This window comes from Bombina bombina, chromosome 3 (assembly GCF_027579735.1).
Source record: "Bombina bombina isolate aBomBom1 chromosome 3, aBomBom1.pri, whole genome shotgun sequence".
Lineage (NCBI taxonomy): Eukaryota > Metazoa > Chordata > Amphibia > Anura > Bombinatoridae > Bombina > Bombina bombina.
Genome location: NC_069501.1, coordinates 386272582 through 386292187, shown reverse-complemented (window position 1 = coordinate 386292187; position 19606 = coordinate 386272582). Strand labels below are relative to the sequence as shown.

General features: G+C 40.2%; 1 protein-coding gene across 2 annotated transcripts in view; it reads left to right on the top strand.

The window, feature by feature from the left end:
• Nucleotides 1–19606, top strand: part of LOC128653324 (serine/threonine-protein kinase 38) — a 347496-nt gene that overhangs the window by 173640 nt on the left and 154250 nt on the right. For both annotated transcript variants that reach the window (XM_053706543.1, XM_053706544.1), the window contains exons 6-7: nucleotides 699–822; nucleotides 2277–2431. In XM_053706543.1, coding sequence (XP_053562518.1) covers nucleotides 699–822; nucleotides 2277–2431 — 279 coding nt within the window. The remainder of the gene's footprint in view (nucleotides 1–698; nucleotides 823–2276; nucleotides 2432–19606) is intronic.

Here is a 19606-nt window from a genome sequence, read left to right as displayed (position 1 = left end):
AAAAGTGTCTGGAGCACTATGTGGCAATGAATAGCTCTGCCATTTAATGCTCTTGCAAATGGATAACAGTATTGTAAAACTGCTGCCATATAGGGCTCTATTTGTCAAGCCCTTCTCTAAACTTTGACTGCACAAGAGAACCTACAGTCAAGAATTATCAAGCAGCGGTCATCCGCTGCTTCCCTGCCCTGTTCTCCACCTCTTAGGTGGAGAATTTCAATCTGCCCGATCTCTTCCATCTGGGGAGATTGACAGCTCCTGCCCTCGCATTATTGGCTTTGCAGGGGTTGGGGTTGCATAGGAGCACTTGTGTGCAATGGTAAATGCAGGCAGTGGATTGTTGCCTGCCATAGAGAAGCCGGGCGAACAGGAGCGACTATGTACGCCCATGTCTGGCCTTAGATGATAAATTGAGCCCATAGTGTATTGTTTGTTTTTTGTTATATTTTTTTGTGTTTTGTTTCTTTACTGTTACTTTTGAGTTATATTGTAGTCTCTGTACTTTAGGTTTGTATACTTGTAAATCATAGATTTAAATTGTAACTGCTCAGTCTAATTGTTGCCCGTAAGTTTATCTGTGATTTTAAGGGGTCATAATTCATACCCAGTGGGCATTGCTTTTTTCTTCCTCAAGAAAATTTCTGTATACCATTATGTTTTAACAATCCATATTGAGCAGCTCATTTTTTGCTTTTTAGGTTGGACACATTCGTGCAGAACGAGATATTCTTGTTGAGGCGGACAGTTTGTGGGTGGTAAAAATGTTTTATAGTTTCCAGGATAAATTGAATCTATACCTCATAATGGAGTTCCTGCCTGGAGGTAGAGTGATTTTTGTTCTGATACCTTACCTTTCCTTTCCATAATATAACATTCTAAAAATGTATACTAAATTGTTTGAATTATAAAAGCTACAGTCAATTGCATTTAGGCATGTTTATTAAATGGATGGTTAGGAAGGCAAATGCACAGAAGTATAATGAACAGCAAACCTTTTAAGGATCAAGACAAGGGTAAATGCAAAATAAATATAACCCATATATTTAGGATTTATGGTTTCTGCTTTTAATCCATGTAGCTTTTATATAACACTGCATTAGTACTCTTCCAGGGATATATTGGCGGCTGATAGTGATTGTGTTTTGCTATCCTGTACAAAAGTCTCGAAATATATTCTTGACACAATATTTCATGGTGTCTTCATTTTTTTTAAATGGTATATTACTGAAATATTTGTAATCACTCATATCTTCAATCAGCTTTGTTTAATGAGATTAAAACGAAGACACGCTAAACACTATTGTTTCATAATATTAAAGGGACATGAAACACAAATATTTTCTTTCATAATTCTTATAGAACATACAATTTTAAACAACTTTCCAGTTTACTTATATTATCAAATTTGCTTCATTCTCTTGGTATTTTTGGTTAAAGTAACAGCAATGCTCAACAAGGGGTTTTACTGAACATACTGCATTAGCTAATGACAGTAAGCATACAGGTGCAGCCACCAATCAGCAGCTAGTTCCCTGTAGTGCATTGCTGCTTCTGGGCCTCTTTGGTATGATTGTCAACAAAGGATACTAAGAGAACAAAACTAATTAGATAATAGAAGTAAATTGAAAAGCTGTTTAAAATTCATGCCCCTTTAAGGTGCGTGTGTGTTTTTATTTTCTCATTAGTGTATTGATTTGTTTTTGTCCCTTTTTGCTCCAATGTGTTTCTGTAGGTAGTACAGGTACAAATTCCAAAATCCAAACTTATTCTGAAATACAAATTTAATATATATATATATATATATATATATATATATATATATATATATATATATATATATATATATATATATATATATATATATATATATATATATATATATATATATATCTCTATATATATATATATATATATATCTATATATCCCTGACTGAAAGTCACAATCTTCTCTGCCAGTGTCTTTGGTTTGGATTTTGTATTCTAAAATGCAAATAGGTAATTGTTGTTTTAAGTAAATACAGGCTTTTTGATTACTGTATTGTATTTGGGAGTACTTCGTATAGAAAAGTATTAAAAATGATATAAAACTACCTTTTTAAGTTGCATGTATAAGCTGTATAAATATTGCCTATTGGTCCCATCCCCTCTCAAAACTTTATTGTTTTACAGATGCAAATATTCCAAACTATTCTAAAACCCAAAGCTGTTTCTGGTCCCAATCAGTTTGGATAAAGGGTTTTCTACCTAATAATAATAATTTATTTTTTTGTTCTCAGGTGACATGATGACCTTGCTAATGAAGAAAGATACCCTAACGGAAGAAGAGACACAGTTTTATATTGCTGAGACAGTATTAGCTATTGATTCAATCCATCAGTTGGGATTCATTCACAGAGACATTAAGCCAGACAACCTTTTATTGGACAGCAAGGTGATGATGCTCAGTGGTTCCTTTTCAATTGAAAATCATTTTACTTAAAGGGACATGGAACTAAAAAAAATGTATTTCATGATTCTGATAGAGAATACAATTTTAAACAACTTTCCAATTTACTTCTATTATTTCATTTGCTTCCTGCTTTTGTTATGCTTGCTGAAAGGTTTATCTATGAAAGCTCAGGAGCAGCAAAGAAACTAGGTTCTTGCTGCTGATTGGTGGATATATATATATATATATATATATATATATATATATATATATATATATATATATATATATATATATATATATATATATATATATATATATACACACAGATTGTCATTGGCTCACCCATGTGTTCAGTCAGCAGCCAGTAGTGCATTGCTGCTCATTCAACAAAGCATACCAAGAGAACCAAGAAAAATTGATAATAGGAGTAAATTAGAAAGTTGCTTAAAATTGCACGCTCTATCTGAATCATAAAATAAAAAATGTGGGTTTAATATCCCTGTAAGGACTAGTTAAAATGAAGACATTTTATAGACCATACAATTTACATTTGTATCAAACAGGTAGTGAATTCATGAATAACCTTTCTTTTAATTGCTAGATAGTGTAAAATCAAATATCCAAAGGGATATGAAACCCTAGGCAAGTATCTGGAGCACTACATGGCAGGAAATAGTGGTGCCATCAAGAATGGATTACATTCTTGAAAAACTGCTGCCATACACTCCTGAGCTTTTTTTTTTAACAAAATATATCAAGGGAATGAAGAAAATGTTAAAATAGAAGTTAAATAGAATTTCTCTTGTAAGGTGTATCCAGTCCACGGATTCATCCTTTACTTGTGGGATATTCTCCTTCCAAACAGGAAGCTGCCAGAGGATCACCCACAGCAGAGCTGTCTATATAGCTCCTCCCCTAACTGCCACCTCCCAGTCATTCTCTTGCAGCTCTCGACAAGGGAAGCAGCTAGAGAGATGTGGTGCATTAATGTAGTTTATCTTCAATCAAAAGTTTGTTATTTTCAAATGGTACCGGAGTTGTACTATTTTAGCCTCAGGCAGAAATTAGAAGAAGAATTTGCCTGTGGTCTTTGATGATCTTAGCAGGTTGTAACTAAGGTCCACTGCTGTTCTCGCACATAACTGAAGAGATGGGTAACTTCAGCTGGGGGAATAGCGTGCAGGGTCTCCTGCTCTAAGGTATGTGCAGTTTTAAATTTTTCTAGAGAAATGATAAGCTAGAAAATGCTGACAATACCGGATTTATTTAAGGTAAGCCTGATTACAGTGATTTAATAACGACTGGTATCATGCTTGCTGTAAAGGGTAATATTTTTAATTTTTACTCACATTACTGAATAGATATAACGTTTGCTTGAGGTGTATAAACGTTTATTTCTTCTGTTATGTGTGATCAGTCCACGGGTCATCATTACTTCTGGGATATTATCTGCTCCCCTACAGGAAGTGCAAGAGGATTCACCCAGCAGAGTTGCTATATAGCTCCTCCCCTCTACGTCACCCCCAGTCATTCTCTTGCACCCAAAGACTAGATAGGAGGTGTGAGAGGACTATGGTGATTATACTTAGTTTTTAGAACTTCAATCAAAAGTTTGTTATTTTACAATAGCACCGGAGCGTGTTATTACCTCTCTGGCAGAGTTTGAAGAAGAATCTACCAGAGTTTTTCTTATGATTTTAACCGGAGTAGTTAAGATCATATTGCTGTTTCTCGGCCATCTGAGGGAGGTAAAAACTTCAGATCAGGGGACAGCGGGCAGTTGAATCTGCATTGAGGTATGTAGCAGTTTTTATTTTCTGAATGGAATTGATGAGAAAATCCTGCCATACCGTTATAATGAACATGTATGTATACTCTACACTTTAGTATTCTGGGGATGGTATTTCACCGGAATTACTCTGTTAAAGTACATTAAACCTTTTAATAGGTATTTTTTATGTTAAACGTTTTTGCTGGAATGTAGAATCGTTTGCATTGATGAGGTACTGAGTGAATAAATATTTGGGCATTATTTTTCCACTTGGCAGTTTGCTTGTTTTAATTATGACAGTTTCGTTTCTCTCTCACTGCTGTGTGTGAGAGGGAGGGGCCGTTTTTGGCGCTCTTTGCTACGCATCAAAAATTTCCAGTCAGTTACTGTTGTATTTTCTGCATGATCCGGTTCATCTCTAACAGAACTCAGGGGTCTTCAAACTTCTTTGAAGGGAGGTAGATTCTCTCAGCAGAGCTGTGAGACTTATATAGTGACTGTGATTTAAAACGTTGCTCTGTAATTTTTATGTTTAAAATTTAATAGTGTTTCTTTACTAATGGGAACAAACCTTTGCTAAAAAGTTGTGTTGTTTTTAAAGAGTGATGCTATAACTGTTTTTCAGTTCATTATTTCAACTGTCATTTAATCGTTTAGTGCTTCTTGAGGCACAGTACGTTTTCGTTAAATAAGATTGTTACCGAGTTGCATGTTTATTGCTAGTGTGTTAAACATGTCTGATTCAGAGGAAGATACCTGTGTCATTTGTTCCAATGCCAAGGTGGAGCCCAATAGAAATTTATGTACTAACTGTATTGATGCTACTTTAAATAAAAGCCAATCTGTACAAATTGAACAAATTTCACCAAACAGCGAGGGGAGAGTTATGCCGACTAACTCGCCTCACGTGTCAGTACCTGCATCTCCCGCCCGGGAGGTGCGTGATATTATGGCGCCTAGTACATCTGGGCAGCCATTACAGATAACATTACAAGATATGGCTACTGTCATGACTGAAGTTTTGGCTAAATTACCAGAACTAAGAGGCAAGCGTGATCACTCTGGGGTGAGAACAGAGTGCGCTGATAATTCTAGGGCCATGTCTGATACTGCGTCACAGCTTGCAGAGCATGAGGACGGAGAGCTTCATTCTGTAGGTGACGGTTCTGATCCAAGCAGATTGGATTCAGATATTTCAAATTTTAAATTTAAATTGGAAAACCTCCGTGTATTACTAGGGGAGGTCTTAGCGGCTCTTAACGATTGTTACACTGTTGCAATACCAGAGAAAATGTGTAGGTTGGATAAATACTTTGCGGTACCGGCGAGTACTGACGTTTTTCCTATACCTAAGAGATTAACTGAAATTGTTACTAAGGAGTGGGATAGACCCGGTGTGCCGTTCTCACCCCCTCCAATATTTAGAAAGATGTTTCCAATAGACGCCACCACACGGGACTTATGGCAAACGGTCCCTAAGGTGGAGGGAGCAGTTTCTACTTTAGCTAAGCGCACCACTATCCCGGTGGAGGATAGCTGTGCTTTTTCAGATCCTATGGATAAAAAATTAGAGGGTTACCTTAAGAAAATGTTTGTTCAACAAGGTTTTATATTACAACCCCTTGCATGCATCGCGCCGATTACGGCTGCGGCAGCATTTTGGATTGAGTCTCTGGAAGAGAACCTTAGTTCAGCTACGCTGGACGACATTACGGACAGGCTTAGAGTCCTTAAACTAGCTAATTCATTCATTTCGGAGGCCGTAGTACATTTAACCAAACTTACGGCTAAGAATTCAGGATTCGCCATTCAGGCACGTAGGGCGCTGTGGCTAAAATCCTGGTCGGCTGATGTAACTTCTAAGTCCAAATTGCTTAATATACCTTTCAAGGGGCAAACTTTATTTGGGCCCGGTTTGAAAGAAATTATTGCTGACATTACAGGAGGTAAGGGCCATGCTCTACCTCAAGACAAAGCCAAAACTAAGGCTAGACAGTCTAATTTTCGTCCCTTTCGGAATTTCAAATCAGGAACAGCATCAACTTCCACTGCACCAAAACAGGAAGGAGCTGTTGCTCGTTACAGACAAGGCTGGAAACCTAACCAGTCCTGGAATAAGGGCAAGCAGGCCAGGAAACCTGCTGCTGCCCCTAAGACAGCATGAACCGAGGGCCCCCGATCCGGGACCGGATCTAGTGGGGGGCAGACTCTCTCTCTTCGCCCAGGCTTGGGCAAGAGATGTCCAGGATCCCTGGGCGCTAGAGATCATATCTCAGGGATACCTTCTAGACTTCAAATTCTCTCCCCCAAGAGGGAGATTTCATCTGTCAAGGTTGTCAACAAACCAAATAAAGAAAGACGCGTTTCTACGCTGTGTACAAGATCTGTTATTAATGGGAGTGATCCATCCGGTTCCGCGGTCGGAACAAGGACAAGGGTTTTACTCAAACCTGTTTGTGGTTCCCAAAAAAGAGGGAACTTTCAGGCCAATCTTGGATTTAAAGATCCTAAACAAATTCCTAAGAGTTCCATCGTTCAAAATGGAAACTATTCGGACTATCTTACCCATGATCCAAAAGGGTCAGTACATGACCACAGTGGATTTAAAGGATGCTTACCTTCACATACCGATTCACAAAGATCATTACCGGTATCTAAGGTTTGCCTTCTTAAACAGGCATTACCAGTTTGTAGCCCTTCCATTCGGATTGGCTACGGCTCCAAGAATCTTCACAAAGGTTCTGGGTGCCCTTCTGGCGGTACTAAGACCGCGAGGAATTTCGGTAGCTCCGTACCTAGACGACATTCTGATACAAGCTTCAAGCTTTCAAACTGCCAAGTCTCATACAGAGTTAGTTCTGGCATTTCTAAGGTCGCATGGATGGAAAGTCAACGAAAAGAAGAGTTCTCTCTTTCCTCTCACAAGAGTTCCATTCCTGGGGACTCTTATAGATTCTATAGAAATGAAGATTTATCTGACAGAAGACAGATTAACAAAGCTTCTAAATGCATGCCGTGTCCTTCATTCCATTCAACTCCCGTCAGTAGCTCAATGCATGGAGGTGATCGGCTTAATGGTAGCAGCAATGGACATAGTACCCTTTGCACGCCTACATCTCAGACCGCTGCAATTGTGCATGCTGAGTCAGTGGAATGGGGATTACTCAGATTTGTCCCCCACTCTAAATCTGGATCAAGAGACCAGAAACTCTCTTCTATGGTGGCTTTTTCGGCCACATCTGTCCAGGGGGATGCCATTCAGCAGGCCGGACTGGACAATTGTAACAACAGACGCCAGCCTACTAGGTTGGGGCGCTGTCTGGAATTCTCTGAAGGCTCAGGGACAATGGAGTCAGGAGGAAAGTCTCCTGCCAATAAACATTCTGGAATTGAGAGCAGTTCTCAATGCCCTTCTAGCTTGGCCCCAGTTAAAAACTCGGGGGTTCATCAGGTTTCAGTCGGACAACATCACGACTGTAGCTTACATCAACCATCAGGGAGGGACAAGAAGCTCCCTAGCAATGATGGAAGTATCAAAGATAATTTGCTGGGCAGAGTCTCACTCTTGCCACCTGTCAGCAATCCACATCCCGGGAGTGGAGAACTGGGAGGCGGATTTCTTGAGTCGCCAGACTTTTCATCCGGGGGAGTGGGAACTTCATCCGGAGGTCTTTGCCCAAATACTTCGACGTTGGGGCAAACCAGAGATAGATCTCATGGCGTCTCGCCAGAACGCCAAACTTCCTCGCTACGGATCCAGATCCAGGGATCCGGGAGCGGTTCTGATAGATGCTTTGACAGCACCTTGGAACTTCAGGATGGCTTATGTGTTTCCACCCTTCCCGCTGCTTCCTCGATTGATTGCCAAAATCAAACAGGAGAGAGCATCAGTGATTCTAATAGCGCCTGCATGGCCACGCAGGACTTGGTATGCAGATCTAGTGGACATGTCATCCTGTCCGCCTTGGTCTCTACCTCTAAGACAGGACCTTCTGATTCAGGGTCCATTCAAACATCAAAATCTAACTTCTCTGAAGCTGACTGCTTGGAAATTGAACGCTTGATTTTATCAAAACGTGGTTTTTCTGAGTCGGTTATTGATACCCTGATACAGGCTAGGAAGCCTGTTACCAGAAGGATTTACCATAAGATATGGCGTAAATACCTATACTGGTGTGAATCCAAAGATTACTCCTGGAGTAAGGTTAGGATTCCTAGGATTTTGTCTTTTCTACAAGAAGGTTTAGAAAAGGGTTTATCGGCTAGCTCATTAAAGGGACAGATCTCAGCTCTGTCCATCTTGTTTCACAGGCGTCTGTCAGAAAATCCAGACGTCCAGGCTTCTTGTCAGGCTTTAGCTAGGATCAAGCCTGTGTTTAAAACTGTTGCTCCGCCATGGAGTTTAAACTTAGTTCTTAACGTTTTACAGGGTGTTCCGTTTGAACCCCTTCATTCCATTGATATAAAATTGTTATCTTGGAAAGTTCTATTTTTAATGGCTATTTCCTCGGCTCGAAGAGTCTCTGAGTTATCAGCCTTACATTGTGATTCTCCTTATCTGATCTTTCACTCAGACAAGGTAGTTCTGCGTACTAAACCTGGGTTCTTACCTAAGGTAGTCACTAACAGGAATATCAATCAAGAGATTGTTGTTCCATCCTTGTGTCCAAATCCTTCTTCAAAGAAGGAACGTCTTCTACACAATCTGGATGTAGTTCGTGCCCTCAAGTTCTATTTGCAGGCAACTAAGGATTTTCGACAAACGTCTTCCCTGTTTGTCGTGTACTCTGGTCAGAGGAGAGGTCATAAGGCTTCGGCTACCTCTCTCTCCTTCTGGCTTCGTAGCATAATTCGTTTAGCCTATGAGACTGCTGGACAGCAGCCTCCTGAAAGAATTACAGCTCATTCTACTAGAGCTGTGGCTTCCACTTGGGCCTTTAAGAATGAGGCCTCTGTTGAACAGATTTGCAAGGCTGCAACTTGGTCTTCGCTTCATACTTTTTCCAAATTTTACAAATTTGACACTTTTACTTCTTCGGAGGCTATTTTTGGGAGAAAGGTTCTTCAGGCAGTGGTTCCTTCTGTATAATGAGCCTGCCTATCCCTCCCGTCATCCGTGTACTTTTGCTTTGGTATTGGTATCCCAGAAGTAATGATGACCCGTGGACTGATCACACATAACAGAAGAAAACATAATTTATGCTTACCTGATAAATTCCTTTCTTCTGTTGTGTGATCAGTCCACGGCCCGCCCTGTTTTTTAAGGCAGGTAAATATTTTTTAAATTATAATCCAGTCACCACTACACCCTTGGCTTCTCCTTTCTCGTTGGTCTTTGGTCGAATGACTGGAGGTGACGTAGAGGGGAGGAGCTATATAGCAACTCTGCTGGGTGAATCCTCTTGCACTTCCTGTAGGGGAGCAGATAATATCCCAGAAGTAATGATGACCCGTGGACTGATCACACAACAGAAGAAAGGAATTTATCAGGTAAGCATAAATTATGTTTTTATATTGGTGATAAAACTTTATTCTGGGGCCCAGTTTTTCCACATGGCTGACTAGATTTTGCCTAGGGATAGTTTTTTAAGGCCCTCTCACTGTGAGTACAGGTTGGGAGGGGCCTATTTTCCATTAGTTTTTGCAGCTTGAGACATCCAGCTTCCCTGAAGGAGTCCCCTGAACATATAGGACCTCTCTAAGGGGTTTTTGTGCCTTCCAAAGTCGTATGGGCAGGTAGGGCCACAGTAGAGCTGTGGCAGTTTGTTGTGACTGTTTAAAAACGTTTATCGTTTTTTTGATCCGGTTTTGAAACTAAGGGGTTAATCATCCATTTGCAAGTGGGTGCAATGCTCTTTCAGCCTATTATACACACTGTAAAAATTTCGTAAGATTTACTGCTTTTTTTACTGTTTTGCAGTTTCTGTGATTGTTTTTTTCTCTTAAAGGCACAGTACCGGTTTTATTTTTTGCTTGTTCAGTTATTAAAGTGTTTTCCAAGCTTGCTGGTCTCATTACTAGTCTGTTTAAACATGTCTGACATAGAGGAAACTCATTGTTCATTATGTTTAGAAGCCATTGTGGAACCCCCTCTTAGAATGTGTACCAAATGCACTGATTTTACTATAGATTACAAAGACCATATTCTGGCTTTAAAAAATTTATCACCAGAAGAAATTGACAAGGAGGAAGTTATGCCATCTAACTCTCCCCCCGTGTCAGATCCTATAAATCCCGCTCAGGGGACGCCAAGTACATCTAGCGCGCCCATTGCGTATACCTTGCAAGACATGGCGGCAGTTATGAATCATACCCTTACAGAGGTATTATCTAAACTGCCAGGATTGCAAGGAAAGCGAGACAGCTCTGGGACTAGAATAAATACAGAGCTCTCTGACGCTTTAGTAGCTATCTCTGATACACCCTCACAATATAATGAAGCTGAAGCAGGGGAGCTTCAATCTGTGGGTGATTTTTCTGATTCAGGGAAGATACTTCAATCTGATTCTGATATGTCTACATTTAAATTTAAGCTTGAACACCTCCGCGTATTGCTCAGGGAGGTTTTAGCAACTCTGGACGACTGTGACACTATTGTAGTCCCAGAGAAATTATGTAGATTGGATAAATACTATGCAGTACCTACTTACACCGATGTTTTTCCAATCCCTAAAAGGTTTTCTGAAATTATTACTAAGGAATGGGATAGACCAGGTGTACCGTTCTCTCCCCCTCCTGTTTTTAAAAAGATGTTTCCTATAGAGGCCGCTACACGGGACTTATGGCAGACGGTCCCTAAGGTGGAGGGAGCAGTTTCTACTCTAGCTAAGCATACCACTATCCCTGTCGAGGACAGTTGTGCTTTTCTAGATCCAATGGATAAAAAAATTAGAGGGTTACCTTAAGAAAATTTTTATTCAACAAGGTTTTAATCTCCAGCCTCTTGCATGCATTGCCCCAGTCACTGCTGCCGCGGCTTTCTGGTTTGAGTCCCCAGAGGAGGCTCTACAGGTTGAAACCCCGTTGGAAGATATTATTGACAAGCTTAGGGCCCTTAAGCTAGCCAATTCATTTGTTTCTGACGCTGTTGTTCATTTAACCAAGCTAACGGCTAAAAATTCAGGTTTTGCTATTCAGGCACGTAGGGCGCTATGGCTTAAATCCTGGTCAGCTGACGTGACTTCAAAGTCTAAACTTCTCAACATTCCCTTCAAAGGACAGATCCTATTCGGGCATGGACTGAAGGAGATCATTTCTGACATCACTGGAGGAAAAGGTCACGCCCTTCCTCAAGACAGGTCCAACAAATTAAGGACCAAACAGTCTAGTTTTCGGCCCTTTCGAAACTTCTAGAGTGGCGCAGCTTCAACTTCCTCTAACACAAAACAAGAGGGAACTTTTGCCCAGTCTAAGCCGGTCTGGAGACCTAACCAGGCTTGGAACAAGGGGAAACAGGCCAAGAAGCCTGCTGCTGCCTCTAAGACAGCATGAAGGAGCAGCCCCCGATCCGGAAACGGATCTAGTAGGGGGCAGACTCTCTCTCTTCGCCCAGGCTTGGGCAAGAGATGTCCAGGATGCCTGGGCATTGGAAATTGTGTCCAAGGGTTATCTTCTGGAATTCAAAACCTCTCCCCCAAAAGGGAGATTTCATCTCTCACTTTTATCTGCAAACCAGATAAAGAGAGAGGCATTCTTACATTGTGTTCAAGACCTCCTAGTTATGGGAGTGATCCACCCAGTTCCGCAGAAGGAACAGGGACAGGGCTTTTATTCAAATCTGTTTGTTGTTCCCAAGAAAGAGGGAACATTCAGTCCAATCTTAGATCTCAAGATCTTAAACAAATTTCTCAGAGTCCCATCCTTCAAGATGGAGACTATTCGAACCATCCTTCCTATGATCCAGGAGGGTCAATACAGGCACTACCAGTTTGTGGCTCTTCCCTTCGGGTTGGCCACGGCACCAAAAATCTTTACAAAGGTTCTAGGGTCCCTTCTAGCGGTCCTAAGGCCGTGGGGTATAGCAGTAGCCCCTTACTTAGACGACATTCTGATACAGGCGTCGACTTTTCAAGTTGCCAGGTCTCACACGGACATTGTTCTGGCATTTCTGAGGTCGCATGGGTGGAAAGTGAACGAAGAAAAAAGTTCTCTATCCCCTCTCACAAGAGTTTCCTTCCTAGGAACTCTGATAGATTCTGTAGAAATGAAGATTTACCTGACAGAGGCCAGGCTGTCAAAACTTCTAAATTCCTGCCGTGTTCTTTATTCTACTTCTCGCCCTTCAGTGGCTCAGTGTATGGAAGTAATCGGCTTAATGGTAGCGGCAATGGACATAGTGCCGTTTGCCCGCCTACATCTCAGACCGCTGCAACTCTGCATGCTCAGTCAGTGGAATGGCGATTACACAGATTTGTCCCCTCTACTAAATCTGGATCAAGAAACCAGGGATTATCTTCTCTGGTGGTTATCTCGGGTCCATCTGTCCAAGGGTATGACCTTCCGCAGGCCAGATTGGACAATAGTAACGACAGATGCCAGCCTTCTGGGCTGGGGTGCAGTCTGGAACTCCCTGAAGGCTCAGGGCTTGTGGACTCAGGAGGAGACACTCCTTCCGATAAACATTCTGGAACTAAGAGCGATATTCAATGCTCTTCAGGCTTGGTCTCAGCTAGCTGCGGTCAGGTTCATCAGATTTCATTCGGACAACCTCACGACTGTAGCTTACATCAACCATCAAGGGGGAACAAGGAGTTCCCTAGCAATGTTGGAGGTTTCAAAAATAATTCTATGGGCAGAGGTTCACTCTTGCCATCTATCAGCTATCCATATCCCAGGAGTAGAGAACTGGGAGGCAGATTTTCTAAGTCGGCTGACTTTTCATCCGGAGGTGTTTGCACAGTTGATTCAACTTTGGGGCAAACCAGAACTGGATCTCATGGCGTGTCGTCAGAACGCCAAGCTTCCTTGTTACGGGTTCAGGTCCAGGGATCCCAAGGCAGCGCTGATAGATGCTCTAGCAGTGCCTTGGTCTTTCAACCTGGCTTATGTGTTTCCACCGTTTCCTCTGCTCCCTCGTCTCATTGCCAAGATCAAGCAGGAGAGAGCTTCGGTGATTTTGATAGCTCCTGCGTGGCCACGCAGGACTTGGTACGTAGATCTGGTGGACATGTCATCCTTTCCACCTTGGACTCTGCCGCTGAGGCAGGACCTTCTACTTCAAGGTCCCTTCAAACATCCAAATCTAATTTCTCTGCGTCTGACTGCTTGGAGATTGAACGCTTGATTTTGTCAAAACGTGATTTTTCCGAGTCGGTCATTGATACCTTAATTCAGGCTCGAAAGCCTGTCACCAGGAAAATCTATCATAAGATATGGTGTAAATATCTTCATTGGTGTGAATCCAAGGGTTACTCATGGAGTAAAGTCAGGATTCCCAGGATATTGTCTTTTCTCCAAGAAGGATTGGAGAAAGGATTGTCAGCTAGTTCTTTAAAGGGACAGATTTCTGCTCTGTCTATTCTTTTGCACAAGCGTCTGGCGGATGTTCCAGACGTTCAGGCGTTTTGTCAGGATTTAGTTAGAATCAAGCCTGTGTTTAAAGCTGTTGCTCCGCCATGGAGTTTAAATTTAGTTTTTAAAGTTCTTCAAGGGGTTCCGTTTGAACCTCTGCATTCCATAGATATCAAGCTTTTATCTTGGAAAGTTCTGTTCTTGGTAGCCATCTCTTCGGCTCGAAGAGTTTCAGAGTTATTTGCCTTGCAGTGTGATTCCCCTTATCTGATCTTCCATGCAGATAAGGTAGTTTTGCGTACCAAACCTGGGTTTCTTCCTAAGGTGGTATCCAATAAGAATATCAATCAAGAGATTGTTTTTCCGTCACTGTGTCCTAATCCTTCTTCTAAGAAGGAACGTCTATTACACAATCTTGACGTGGTTCGTGCTTTAAAGTTTTATTTACAAGCTACTAAAGATTTTCGTCAAACATCTGCATTGTTTGTTGTCTACTCTGGACAGAGGAAAGGCCAAAAGGCTTCAGCAACTTTTCTTTCTTTTTGGTTAAGAAGTATAATCCGCTTAGCTTATGAGACTGCTGGCCAGCAGCCTCCTGTAAGAATTACAGCTCATTCCATTAGAGCGGTGGCTTCCACATGGGCCTTTAAAAATGAGGCTTCTGTTGAACAGATTTGTAAGGCGGCGACTTGGTCTTCGCTTCATACTTTTTCTAAATTCTACAAATTTGATACTTTTGCTTCTTCGGAGGCTATTTTTGGGAGAAAGGTCTTGCAGGCAGTGGTGCCTTCCGTTTAAGCGCCTGCCTTGTCCCTCCCTTCATCCGTGTCCTATAGCTTTGGTATTGGTATCCCACAAGTAATGGATGAATCCGTGGACTGGATACACCTTACAAGAGAAAACAAAATTTATGCTTACCTGATGAATTTATTTCTCTTGTGGTGTATCCAGTCCACGCCCCGCCCTGTCATTTTAAGGCAGGTGTTTTTTATTTTTAAACTACAGTCACCACTGCACCCTATAGTTTCTCCTTTCTCTTGCTTGTCTTCGGTCGAATGACTGGGAGGTGGCAGTTAGGGGAGGAGCTATATAGACAGCTCTGCTGTGGGTGATCCTCTTGCAGCTTCCTGTTGGGAAGGAGAATATCCCACAAGTAATGGATGAATCTGTGGACTGGATACACCACAAGAGAAATACATTTATCAGGTAAGCATAAATTTTGTTGTTTTTTAAAATTATATGCTCTATCTATCTTAATCCTGAAAGAAAATTGTTGTGTTTCATGTCCCTTTCTCCTTATGATTAGGGTAATGTATAGTAGATAGAGGCCATATTTATAAAAAAATAATAATAATTTGTCCACACTTAAGATCATTTTATGGTTGGGCCTGATGCCATCTGGAACCAAATAATGGAGAATATTCCCCAAACCATCAGCGTAGCTGCCAATTGGCTGCATGTAGCATCTTTGTAACAAAATAAGTGATGTAATGTTACACACTTTCTCTTAAACTTCCTGACCCCTTAACGTGATGGTAAATTCAAGCTTTTAACAAACTCTAGAATTAACCATCACTAAAAATAGTGGTTTGTCATCATTTTTTACCCCTTAACGACCCGTTAAGGGTTTCCATGCTAAAATTAGCGCGGGTCAGGGGCACAAGCGCCGGGACCCGCTATTGTACCCTTACTCCACCCTTCTGGCGCTATCAGTAATGCAATCCCCATTAAAAGACCAGCAATGTACAGAGTACGTCACTGTTCCTTAAGTGGTTGAAAAAGGGTGATAAACTCAGCGGCTCCAGCCGCCCATGGCACAGCGCTCTCCTTCAATGAGGTGACGGTTACACCTCTAAACCAAAAGCCTCAATAACCTCATTGGTAGAAGAGCGCTGGAGCCGCTGGGTTTAGCAAACTGCAGAAAGAGTGAGTTTAGGACCCTTTTTTTTTTTTTTTTTTTTTTTTTTTTTTTAATAAATGATTACCTAAACTCTACTTTATTTTTAGTGATGGTAAATCCAAGCGTTTAATAATCACTTTAAATATTGTTTGACATTTTGAGGTCTGTAAAGCTGCCCCCCCCCCTACAATCGGCAAAAAAATTAAATTTGTGCTGCTTTTATTTATAAGATAATAATTGTTTTTTGCAAACAATGTCACCCAGCCCCCTACAACAGCCTAGGAAATTAAAACCAGGCTGGTTTTATAAGGTAGCATCTGTGCTGTTTAAATCTCCATTCTATATCTTTTTGTTTTTTGAGCTGACCATTAAATAAAGGTTACCAAAGGTTACCCAGCCCCCCTTACATCAGTCGAGACATGATACCGGGCTGGGTCATTGGGTGTTTGTTGATTTCTGCAGGTTTCTTTTCATAGAGATTGCACATTATATTTTAGCCCATGTGACCTTAATCTCTGCCCACATTCTACCCCATATAATTAAAAAAAAAACAAAACCCACAAATGTTAGTTTTTGCAGCACAGTTTCTGAGATACTGCACTTTATATTTTAGTATGTGTGACCTCAATCTCTGCCTACTTTCCACCCCATGTAATTAAATTGTAATTTAATTAGATTAAAGAGTAGACCTACTAAGTACTTTTGTTTCATGGCATTAAGGTGCTAGTGTGTGTTTTCTCTCATTAGTGTTTTAGAGGTTGGTTTGTTTCTGTCCCTTTTTTAATAAAGACCACCATAGGTCACCCAGCCCCCCTACAACAATCAAAAGATGAAACTGGGCTGGGTCGTTTGTGCTGATTTGTTCCTTTAAAAATGAACGCTAAACTAAATTGTGAAAAAATACACCATTCGTATGGGCTGATTTGTGCCACAAACGAGCATTTGTGCTGGTTTCGTTTCCAAGATATTGCACTTTATATTTTAGCCAATGTGACCTCAATCTACACCCACTTTCCACCTCATGTAATTCAATTGCAAAAATATATATTCTATTAGTTTGTGCTGCTTATGTGTTTGATGTGCAAAGATTCACAACTTTGGATAGTGGTTTTTTTTTTAATCTGACAACCATGATTTTTTATTTTTTTTTATTTTTGAGTTTAATATGCAATTTGACAGGCAAGCAATATTTCAAGTAGCATACAAGTTCAAAAGAGAAAGATCATATCAATTACATTGACAGAAATACACAATTGTATCTGTTACATCACAGATAAATTCAAACATGCATTAGTTACTGTATCGTGTAATAAAAAAACTATGAATATAACTGAAAACATATATTAGCCGCCTTAGTTTGAAGAAATACATACATGTGTCAATACTAATGTGGGAAAGAAGATGGTATACTATGAATTATGTTATATAAAAACTGAGTATAACTGAAAACATATATTTGTCACCTAAATATGATTAAATGCATAAGTGAAATACAAATTTAATGTACAGTTTTTACGCCAGGTCTGGCTACTGAGGGTGTGTACATACATACATACATACATACATACACACACACACACACACACACACACACACACACACACACACACACACACCCTCACAGAGACATCCACAGAAAACACAGACATACACACACCCTCACAGACACACCCATAAAAAAAGCTCAGACATATGCACACACCCTCACAGACATCCACAGAAAATCCACAAAGACATACACACCCACCCTCACAGAGAGACCCACTGAAAAATAAAATACATACACACTCATAGAGACACAAACCAAAGCACAAAGACATAAACACAGACACCCACAAAAACACTCACAAGAGGAAACATGTATTCACCTTGAATCCCCTAAATCAAGTGTGTGACATGAATGATAACAAATTGCAGAAATTAAAGGGCCATGAAACCCACATTTTTTCTTTCATGATTTAGAAAGAGAATGCAATTTTAAACATTTTTCTAATTTACTTATATGATCTAATTTGTTTTATTCTCTTGCTATTCTTTGCTGAAAAGCATTTCTAGATATGCTCATTAGCTGCTGATTGGTTGCTGCACATAGAAGCCTTGTGTGATTGGCTCACCATGTGCATTGCTTTTTCTTCAACTAAGGATATCTAAAAAATGAAGCAAAATAAATAATAGAAGTAAATTGTAATGTTTAAATTTGTATTCTCTATCTGAATAATGAAAGAGAAAGATTTTGGGTTTAGTGGCCCTTTAAGAGATCACTTTTTAAAGAATCCTATTTGTAAATGTGCAAACAAAAATAATTCTGTGAATTCAAAATTGTACATTAATGATCTGGGTAGATGGCTGGATGAAGAAAAGTACTTTTAAAAGGTTGACATATGTTTGTTTGATTTTTTCCCATTTTCCCCAACCAAGAGCACCACTTCAAATATAATGTACAAATGTTCTCATCTGTCAGCTGTACTTATGGATTTTGAAAATGATGTACTCTACATGGTTTTGGTGGAACCATAAGATTTGGTACTCATACCATTAGATCTGGTTAAATATGTATTGAGGAGGAAACATGTCTGCATGGTTTTAAATATAGAATTTCTACAGCATAGTCAAATAATCATTAATACACTGCTGCTAAAAAAATGTGTTTTTATGGACCCCTGGCCCCACCATACAACTACTATCACACTGAAGTTACAATCTGAAATTGCACAAAGAAATAAACATTTGCTAAGTAAGTCCTACCTCCTCTGCAAATGAAAGTGATCTGCTGTCTGACTCAGGCACACACTGTACAAACAAAGTGCCAAGTCTGTCTCACACTGTGCATAGTGGTTTAGTGCACACTCATAAATCATCTCAATTGCTAATACTTTACTCCTTGTAATAACATTTCCCTTGCTCAATTAGCTCTCTGCTGTAGTACCCACTGGTTCTTGCCTCATGGGCCCCCCCTGGCCCATTGGGCCCCTGACAGGAGTCACCCCTGTCACCCCCTGATGGCGGCCCTGTATATATATGTGTGTGTGTGTGTGTGTATATATATATATATATATGTATTTATATATGTGTGTGTGTATATATGTATGTATGTGTGTGTGTGTGTATATATATGTATATATATGTATATATGTGTGTGTATGTATATGTATATATATATGTATATATATATATATATATATATATATATATATATATATATATATATATATATATATATATATATATATATATATATATATATATATATATATATATATATATATATATATATAATAAGGGGTGAAAAGTGAGCTGAGATTGAGGTCACATGGGCTTAAATACAAAGTACATTATCTCTGGAACTAAACCGGCACAAATGCAACACTGACCCAGCCCGGTTTCATGTTTTTGGCTGTTGTGGGGGGGGGGGGGGGGGGGGGCCGGGTGTGACCTTTTACTAAATTGTTAACTCAAAAATGAAAAGTTATAAAACAGAAATTTAAATGGCACACGCGCTACACTAACGAACCAGCCCAATTAAATTCCCTTGGCTGTTGTAGGGGATATACAATCCTACAAGGGGGGGGCAAAGTTTCCCAAACCTCAAAATGCCTATAAATACACCCCTCACCACACCCACAATTCAGTTTTACAAACTTTGCCTCCTATGGAGGTGGTGAAGTAAGTTTGTGCTTGATTTTTATGATTTCTTCTGTGATAAGCACTTCTAAGCACCCTGAAGCCCAATTCCTCTGAGTACAGTGTTTGTCAGAGGGATGTGAAGAGAGTATCACCTGTTTGAAGTTATGGTTTTCCTTGGAAATCTTTTCAAGACTTCTCTGTTATCGGTCGTAGGGATTCATCTCCTACCTCCCTTTTCAGATCGATTGACAATATACTCTTATATACCATTACCTCTGCTGATAGCCAAACCAGTAGTGAAAGCTATCTGCTATATGTGGATGGGTGTCTTTCGGTAATTATGTATCATTATTTTAAGACACTCTCAGCT